This window comes from Poecilia latipinna, unplaced genomic scaffold (assembly GCF_001443285.1).
Source record: "Poecilia latipinna isolate Pla-1442-1.1 unplaced genomic scaffold, P_latipinna-1.0 Scaffold477, whole genome shotgun sequence".
Classification (NCBI taxonomy): domain Eukaryota; kingdom Metazoa; phylum Chordata; class Actinopteri; order Cyprinodontiformes; family Poeciliidae; genus Poecilia; species Poecilia latipinna.
Genome location: NW_015113093.1, coordinates 208,178 through 217,988, shown reverse-complemented (window position 1 = coordinate 217,988; position 9,811 = coordinate 208,178). Strand labels below are relative to the sequence as shown.

General features: G+C 36.7%; 1 protein-coding gene across 1 annotated transcript in view; it reads left to right on the top strand.

Moving 5' to 3' along the window:
- The window catches only part of wdr27 (WD repeat domain 27), a 48,707-nt gene extending 42,500 nt beyond the window's left edge, over positions 1-6,207 (top strand). Inside the window, exon 23 of the mRNA XM_015039594.1 lies at positions 6,002-6,207. Within this exon, the coding sequence (XP_014895080.1) occupies positions 6,002-6,115 (114 nt within the window). The 3' untranslated portion in view covers positions 6,116-6,207. The remainder of the gene's footprint in view (positions 1-6,001) is intronic.
- Positions 6,208-9,811: the final 3,604 nt, after the last annotated feature.

Genomic DNA, 9,811 nt, shown 5'->3' with positions numbered 1-9,811 from the left:
ATATATATATATATATATTAATATATGTAATAGTACACCAATTTCTTTATAAGATGATTCCTAGAGTTGTTTGTAATGCCCCAGAGAAAAGGAATTCGCACCTGAACCATTTTTAAATGTGCACCAAAATCACAACCTCCATATGATGACTCCTGAGACTAGTTGACGGCCCATTCGACCCACAGCACATGTTTTAAATCTGCACATCCATCTGTGTAACTCCATTTGGAGAAAACTTTTCATCACAGCGGTGATATTTTCAGATTTTCTAGTCTGAAAATGGAAACCTTGGTCCACAGCCATTCACTGGCTACAATGATCTGCACAGTTTAAAGCCACACTTAATCAGTCAGAGCAAACTTGTTCCACCTCAGGTCTTCTGGACGTTCTATTTTATTTGATAAGATGCGAATTAAAAGCAGACAGAGTTTGTTTTGTTTTTTTCTTTTTCAACTAAGTTAAACCTTGCTTTTTTACGCAGATTCTTGACATTTTGCTTTGTTCTTATATATCCAGAAGAAGGTTGTGATAACAATCAAATACAAATGCAAGTTTGTGCCATTTGGGGAAATATGTGTACAATGTCCACCACAATTTATTATTTAAAGTGTGTAAATGTTAATAGACATTGTGCTAGCATAGAATTACACAAAAATCTCTTTACTTTATTTTTTACTTATTCACGCATACTGATTCACCAGCTTGGGTTTATAGACATTGTATAACACCATTTACCTCTACTCTTCATCGCTTACCTGTTTTCCATAAGTTTAAACAAAATTAGAAGATAATTAAGAAGACAGAAATTCTTTTTACATTCTTCTCCAAACAGTCTCTCATCCTCTACGCACGTGCATTTTCAGTTCTGCCTGCAGGTTTTCTGTAGAATTTAGGTGGAATGAACTAAGGAGCTTTTCTTCTGGTTAATCGTATCTGTGTTGATTGGTAGACCGTCCTATAACCGGTGGATTGCCGAATTGAACCCCGCTACACCCGTCTCAGTGGTTGTGTCCTTGGGCAAGACATTTCACCCACCTTGCCTGCTGGTTGCCAAATCCACAAATGGAGAGCAAGCACTCTGTTTTCTTTATTCTTTCTTGAATGTGTGCAAGGTTGATTTATGCCAGACTCACCTTGTGATGCTGAATCTTAGTCTCATCTGATCAGAGTAGACAGGCCCAATTAAGATCTAAGGCATATTTAGCAAATTACATATTGTTACTGTTGGACTAATAAGATCAATCAATCAATCAAATCAATCAAATTTTATTTGTATAGCACATTTCAGCAGTGCTTTACATAATTAAAATAAAAACAGCATGTGAGAAAGAGTTAAAAAAAATAAAATAATAAAAAAAATGACCTGCAAAAAGATTTGGAAACTAGGTTACTAAATTTAAACTGTTGGTTAAAATGTTTCCCCAACCTGTGCTCATCTTGCTGTTTAGCCACATTTCAGGACCAGCTGTTTTCCATATTTGCTGCTGTGAGAAGCTTTTGATGTTTGACACAGGCAGATAGTGTAATGCATTTTTCTCCAATCATTTTCCACTCGTGTTTCCCACCTTATTACTTCAAAGACCATGAAAACGACTGTTCTTATGTGGTCAATGGAAGCGTCCTGATTTTATTTTGTTGCCCTGCAAAATCTTATGGGCTTTCACAGTGCTTCTGTTTTATAACCTTACTAATGCATATTATCTACAATTAAATATAAAACAGTAGAGGTGTGCCTCCAATCTTATGCAAAACCTGCACCTAATACAAGTTTCCTTCTTGTATTAAAATGAAGTTGTTAATCTAAGGGATTATATATATAAAATGAGAGAAAGAGAAAAGAAAAACATATCAGTATAATCCTAATAAGGCAAATTAGTCGCCATTTTATTTTCTGGACTTTTGATCATGCCTCTCTTGTCTCCATTACTATGAATCTCAGTGACAGAGACTTTGCGCAGAGCTTTGTTCACTCACCAAGACAACCAGCTGTATGTGAAAAGTTCATACGCGGTGTCATCCAAGTTTAGATGAGCAGAGAGTGAATCATCTGAATGACTTCCATGCTCTCACTACTCTCCATGTCATTTTGTATCATCTTTGTTCATTTGCAGCACAGTACAGCATACAGCTGGGGTCCCACCAGGTCTTTTCACTGTATTATTTAATTTGTGGCCTTTTGGCATTTCAAAAGGTAAGACATATTGCTTAGCAGGGATTGACTGAACCATAAAGTTTGACCCAGAGCACAATGCCTTATAGCAAAACAAGCAAAGTTAAACTGTAGTGATTGGTTCATTTATGCACTTGTGAATAAATAGACAAATATCTCCAAACAGAGGTAACTTTTTGTTTGCCACATTTTGTCGTTGGATTATTTAAAGTTTATTCGCCGGATCTGGGCTATTGATTGAAACTTAAAGAGATCACCTTATATTTTCTTTCATGTTACATTCTGTGTGATACTGCAGTTATTTCTAAAAGAAATGCTTTGCAACTGAATTAATCAACAATGAAAGTGGTCAGTAGTGTTCGGTAGTCTGGCTTCAAAGTCAACCCAGGAAAACGTTATAATACTAGTGCCAGTATTGGAAATGAATTTGCTTTTAAAATATCTTAAGTATGAAAAGGTATATCGCACCAGCACACCACATAAAACAATTGCAGCATCTTCTGCACTCACTGGCACTGGCAAAAAGTACAGAAACAACATTACCATATTATATCATTACATTTTTTGAATTGCGAAATATACCGCACAGAGAGAAATAACCTGTGCCAAACTAACTGGCTTCCTTCTGTCAATGTATCATGCATATCCCCTTTTGCAGTTAGTCTCCTTGTATAAGATTTCACAGTGCTGGAACAGACAGAGTAAGGAATATTTTTTTCATTCGTCTTCGCTCTATGTCTCTTAAGTCCAAAAACGTATCTATGAACATTTTAATGCTTTGTTGGTATAGTGAAAGCTTGGCATTGTGGCTGCCCGTCTACTTTTCCATGTATCAAACCCATCTTTTTTTCTCCATTGGGATTCTTATTGCAGATTAGTCTTTTATAGTGCTATTAGTGGGCGTTGTGATACACAACTATAAAAACATGTAGAAGGAAAAATCAGTTCTAATCGTATTATCACAGTCATAAATTGTCAACAGGCTGACACGTTCTCTCAAGGTTTCCAATATTTAAGAAAAGTACCCATTGAAAATCTAATCTGCGCCGCATTTTTAAGTGTCATATTTATTTCTGCTTTGAACTTTGAATTTGTGCTCTGTGGTATTGAGCCATCATGGCTGACAGTAACTTAGGTTATGTAACGAGCTGTGTGTCTCCTGCAAGTCCGCAATCTGATTTCACTTAGCATTCCCCAAAGGTTCTAAGTTTAACTTTGATCTGTAAAAATACAATAAATCAAAAGAAATAGCAAGATGTTTCAGAGACTTCTTTTGTCTATTTTTGTGTGAATAAAGGTTTTCCAGATTATTAAAGGGCAAATGGTTTTGAAAAACAATCTACCTTCTGCTTGTGTAAGAGCTGAGTTGTCTTACATAAGGACACCTGACGGTGCAAATCAAGTCAATAAACAGAAACGCAACCTATGAGGGCTGCTTTCCTTCGAAGTGCAGCGTTTAGGAAAACTCGATAACTCATTTGAACTGGTGCTCCCTGACCCCACCATGTATTTCTCTAGTAAATCATCTTGCAATAAGCTCTGACGTCTGGCCCCAGGGGTCACCCAAATTTCCGGCTTACGATTTATGTGTCGGTTTGCTGATATTTGCTAGAAGTACAGAATCTAAAACCAAAAAAAGTCTATTGCTTTTTTTTTTTTTTTTTTTTTTTAATCCAAAACAGTTATATAGTTTTGATCTTCCATGTTGGCATAAGATAAATTGAAATTCTTTTCCCATTTCATTTAAAAGGTTGCAGTGTCTTTTAGAGTGAGTTTATCTCTGACCCTGTTAAGTTTTAAATAGCTGCTTTTGCAGTGTGGGAGGAAAGACCTAAACTGTTAATTAAGTTCACTGAATAAGATGACTAAAAGGCAACTCCTTAAAGGTTAAAGACACTGTAAAGTGAACTGCTACATCATTTAACAGATACCCATATACAGACATGATGTCCTCGTTTTAACCTGGCTACATTTAGAAGAAACACGCTCGTCTTTGGCCTTCAAACACACTTAGAAATCATTTGTGTATTCAAAGTAGACTGAAACCTTCACCAATCAAAGGCGGGTAAACTTCTCTCCATTTTATGATGCTTGAGTCATCCTCGGACCACAGCATGTGTGACTCTCCTTTCCAGCACAGTCATCTGCCTGCTGGTAAAAGATTTCTCCAGCATAAAAGTGCTGTAGTGTACATGGGAAACAATGTTGGAGGACAGCTGGGCCAAATGTCTTGTTTTTACCAAGTAGTTTTCTTCTGTTCCTATTGTTAGATTTCTCTGAAAGACACACAAGTTTTACAACCAGCCAGCACCTCCGAAGAAATTGCCATAAAGGATATTAATACAGTCATTGACAATTAAACAAGAATCCCCAGAGAAACTGTTTATTGTTTTGAACGACTTGTAAAGTTATTTTTGTCCTAGAGTGTAATAAAGTTTAACAGCTATACCTGATTTAAATGATGTAAAACAGAGTTGAAATTTGCTTTCAGACATTGAAGTAAAATTTTGCCCATTTCCCAACTTTAACTCTCTTTTAACCACTGCAGTCTAAAAATATAGTGGCTTGTAGAAGTTTTATTACCCAATGAGTTTATTCAGGGTCAGGGTATGAAACAATATCCAAGCATCTCATAGAGCGCTTTATATTTATTTGTGTTGCTCTGTTACATAAAATCCCCATAAAATACATTCAAATTTGTGATTGTAACATATGGAAAAGTTAGGATGTATGAATATGCTTGCGAGTAACTCTATTGTATTTAAATTACAAGTTTCCTATATAGGGAATGCCCACAAACATTACACTATAGAATACATTCTGGGATTGTGAGAGTTACGTACCTTTCACCTCTGCCAAAGAGTAGTCAATAGGTTGTGGAGAAACATAGTGACAGACAAACAGAAGAAAAAGCAAATATGGAGAGAAAAGGCGAGGAAGCATGGTTGTATTTATCTTACGAGAGGTTATGAACCGTTTTTATTTCTCAGAGATTTGGAGCTCGAGCAAAAGTTGGCCAAAACTAACAGTTACAATTTTCCAGAGAAATGTCATTTTCTCACCATTCAACTGTAGCACCATAATGATGGTTATTTTCACAGCCAGCAAATGTGCTGTAATGCAAATGCTGGCAGTAACTTTTAGATAGATTAAAAATAAGTACTCTTCTGGTTCCTCCATGACTTTGTACTCCAAATGGCTATATAATTTGGTAAATGCTGTGATCTTAAACTCAGCACATATAAAACTTTTTTTTTTTTCCCCCAAGGTAAGGCCTGGATCTGACATAGTTCTGCACAGTAGTTTCAGCTGGCATATCAACCAACAAACTAGCACTACACTGTGACATCATGTGGCCATCCCTATTGGCATTGATGCTGTTTGGCATTGAAAGTTTTGCGGCAATGCTTCATTACCACTACTTGGTCTTTTGGCTCACAGAAAACTTATGAATGAAGTACTTCTTTACAGTCAAAAAGTGATTACCTTTATGTGTGGCTCTTAATTATTGAATAGAGACCAGAGTGGAGATTGATTGCAGCTTACTGCAGCTTAAGTGTTTTATACGTACATATATCAGAATTTAGATTATTACCATTTTTTTATGATAAATGACACGTATGGAAAATTAATCATTTCTATGAGAAAGGCATCTTTGGTCCTAAGCACAGTGGAACAAGGAAATCAGGGCTGTTTGTAACTCCTTTTATCAGTAGGTTGAAAAGAAGCATCTTGAGTGACATGCTTGTCAAGAAAGTTCATCCAGAGAAGAAAGTAAAAGCTGACACTGATGTGATTCTTTCTCTCTCTTCCTTTCTCTCACTACTCCAGTTGTTAACAGGAACCTTGGACGGGAAGCTACGACTGTTTCAGTCAAGCACAGGGTCCCATTTGTCCCATGACACCAGCGCTGCTGTTCATTGCATCTCTAACGTGACTGCGTAATTACAGATGGCTGCAGGAAACACCATGCAGCTTTCATTAAGGGAGCTGAAACCCACAGGCAAGGATTTTATAAGAAAGGAAGAATTTAAGTATTTTGTTTCTGTTGCTTTCAGCTAAAATGAAGATCAAAAACACGCTAAGCGTTACTGCTGATGTATGTTCTTTTGTGTTTGCTATGAATTTTAATAATGAGCAACACGTTGCAGCTTGTTCATCTTAGCTAATCCCCCAATGTTTACTTATTTCCTTCTGAGAGTCAGAGGAATGTCAGAGTTAGCCACATTAATGTGGTAAGTCTGTATTTGATAATTGTAGATACATTTGCCAAAAGCATTGTTATAGATCATTCTAATTTCTGAAGCATTTAGACACTCAAGCATCACAATAACTATTGTTACTTATGTGGAACAGATGTATAGAATCAGAGGCGGTGGCCACTATTTACCAGATCACTATGTCAGAGCCATGACATCAACTGGGTGCAACCGTTTTGGCTGCCAGAAACACATATGCTCCTACTGTTCATACTAACAAAACAGGCTTCAGTTTTTTTTAGCTCCATAGTAACTCTTTTCTCCCCGAATCATGAGTAATATAAATGTTTGCAGGGTAAAGACAAAAAGTTGTTGAGTTCCATTTTATGCAGATGATGCACTAGTGTAGTCTGTTAAAAAACAGTCTAAAGGACATGAGAATGTCTTTAATACAAGACATAAACCTAAATGCAGATTTAGCTCTCTGATTATAATTTGTAGCTAGGGTGCCGTAATACATTGAATATCAAATATTAGTGTGCAATATTGCTTCACAAAGGACTGATTTTGCATAGTATTATGTTTTAAGTGTAGCTGATTTATGCTATTTATAATAATAAATAACGTTAAGACTGTAACATCCCTGAATGAACACCTCACTGGTCCACTATAAGCACTCAAATTGGGTTAACCAAAAGCAATTTTTAATTGTTCTAAATTGTATTACATACATTTGTCCCCTTTTCTTTACGTTATTTTTGTTTTAGTTTTGACTTCTATTTAGTTTCCTAACAAATACAAGAAGAAATGAATTAATGCCAAGTTTGGAGAAGGGGCTGTGTTTTTTGTTTGTTTGTTTTCATGCTTGCTTAATTTAGTTCTTCTTGACCTTACTTATACAGTGTTAACTGTTTAGCTTGTTTACAGATGTTGTTCATCCAACTATATAAGTTGTCCACATTGAGAACACTAGAATTTATGTCGCACAAGTGAGGATAGCAGCATTCACAGGAAGCTAACCATTAACCCAAAACAGCATAATCACTGTCCACCAGCAGTAGGTTACTCAAACTTAAAATTGATTAATTAGGGATCTTAATCTGACAACAGTCAACTGACACAAGTAATCTGAAACAAAAGGAATAGAACAGGTCAAGACCGGTTCTTCTAGACTAAACTAATAATGGTCATGATATGTAGGCTATTATAAGCATTAGAGACGTCTTCTCCCCGGACCCCGAGGCTGGTGGGGGAGGCCGAAGTGCAGATGGAAGCCTGAAGGAGCTGGGAAAATGAGGCTGGGGAAGGGGCGGAGGTGGGCTGAAGCTCAGGTGACGAGCAGATGGAGTCATGGATGGAGCACCTTATAAACGGAGGCTTGCTTTATGATTGGCTATGATGAGGTGTGGTCCGATGCTGATAGGCTGCAGTTGAATATCAGCGATTGGATGACGCAGGTGAGGCTGAAGAGGGTCTTCCAGTTTGAATTTTTGCCTTGGCTTCTTTCAAATCTAGAGCGACCATGAAGCACTTTAGAAGGGCTGACACTGAGGTTGGTGGTTGCCAGTCGGAGCAGAAAATCTGCTAATCTGCAAATAAACACACTCCTCTTCTCTGCTTGGATACAAGGAAAAAAGAAAAAGATTAAATATTTTCTTCTGTTGATGTTACTTTATAAATCATATCAAACCGCTTGCTTCTGTTTTCTCCAGAAAAACTTCTACTACTGGTATTTTGCAACACTTAATCAAATCTTCAGAGGCTTCAGAGGACTTTACCTTTCTGGAAAATATTAAAATTTCCAGCTTAACTCATCTCCTATCCATTAGGAAAGATATTGTACTTGATGCTGGTGCTGAAGATGGAATGATAAATCCTCTCCTGGGCTGCTGATTCATAGGAGTTCTCATTTCTTTCTTGTTCTCTGTCCAGTAGTCTGCTTTTGATTTATACTGTCTTTTTGGACTATGTGCTTTAATTGATTCCAAAGCCAGATTGCCATCTGTTTTATTATTTTGATTTCAACTTATATATTAGTAGCAGCCACATGTCTTATCACAAATTCTGGTGTTGGGTCTGTCGAGGATTATGTTTGTCTGTAGTATGTGGGATTTGGTGTCTGTTTTTGTGCTACAGAGACAGATATGTACTGGCAATGCTGGGTTCATCCTATCATGGTGAGCTTTAGTGTTCCTCCAAGCAGAAAAATAGGCAAACAAAACATAATAAATTGTCTGTTTTGACTAAATTTATGAAGCAGCATTCTCCCCCCTTCTGCATGCTAGAACGTGTTTCTATCTTCTATTAAATGAAATAAACTGCTGCTTTTATAAACTCAGAACATTTTTTTAGACAAAGGTTATACATTGCCATATGCGCACATTCCTCTTGTGTGTGAGATCTTTTTTTTTTTTTTTTTTGGTGTACTCCCTACGTTGATCTCATCAGAACAGAATGGGGATGTAGCTGAAAATGGCCGCACCTATGAGCCCTCATTTATTCCTGTAAGGAGTTTAATTTTTCATAAAATGTTTTTGTTCTGTTAGAAGAACTTTGTCTGGACCAGGGCGTGCACAGATTTAGGACTCCGGGCAGAATGTGACACCACATTCAGTGAAAACAGTCTCTTTGTATCCCAGTGTTAATGCAAATGCTAAAATATCTCACAATGTTGTCTCATTACCCCTTTAAATTTCAGTTTGCATGCTCTTGAAGCTATACTTTGGGCTTAAATTTGTGAGTAATCAGCTGAATATTCAACAAAATGCTACAATGAACTCAAAGTTACAGAAGGTGAATTTCTACAATGCCTGAAAAATGTTTATGTCCTTTGAAATTTGCCACATTTCATCATATGTGGCAATGATGAAACTTCAAGATGTTTTATTTGGGTGACCAAAGCAGCACATTATGGCGATGTGGAATAAACAGCATGGTATTTAAAATGCTTCTACAAAACAAATCTGAAAAGCAAGGCTTGCTATTCAACCACTTTTACTTTAAGTGACATCTACTTCAGCAATTTCAGAAGGCACGACCAACCTGTATAACTTAACATAAGTATAAATACGGTTGTTCTGGGAAGACCTTAATGGTTTCTTGGAGAATTCTAGTGAATAAACAGCACAATGAAGACAGGGTCTCGCTGTAAAACAATCCCAAAGCTTTGAAATTATTCAATAGAAAAAAAAAAAAATTCCCATAGAAGAATTTTGTGTCTCTCTTGCTAATTTTCTCTTATTGGGAGCAGAAACAGCTGGACAGCAGATAGGGTTTTATTTATTTGTTTTTCTGGCTGATTAATCAAAAAGGGATTTGGGCTTTAAACATTTTACTACACTGTTTCAAAACAATCGAACGGAATAAATTGTACCATAAAACCAGTCAATGTGTGGTTTATTGAGCAGTTGTTAAGATTTGGATGACTAAGGTAATGATGTAG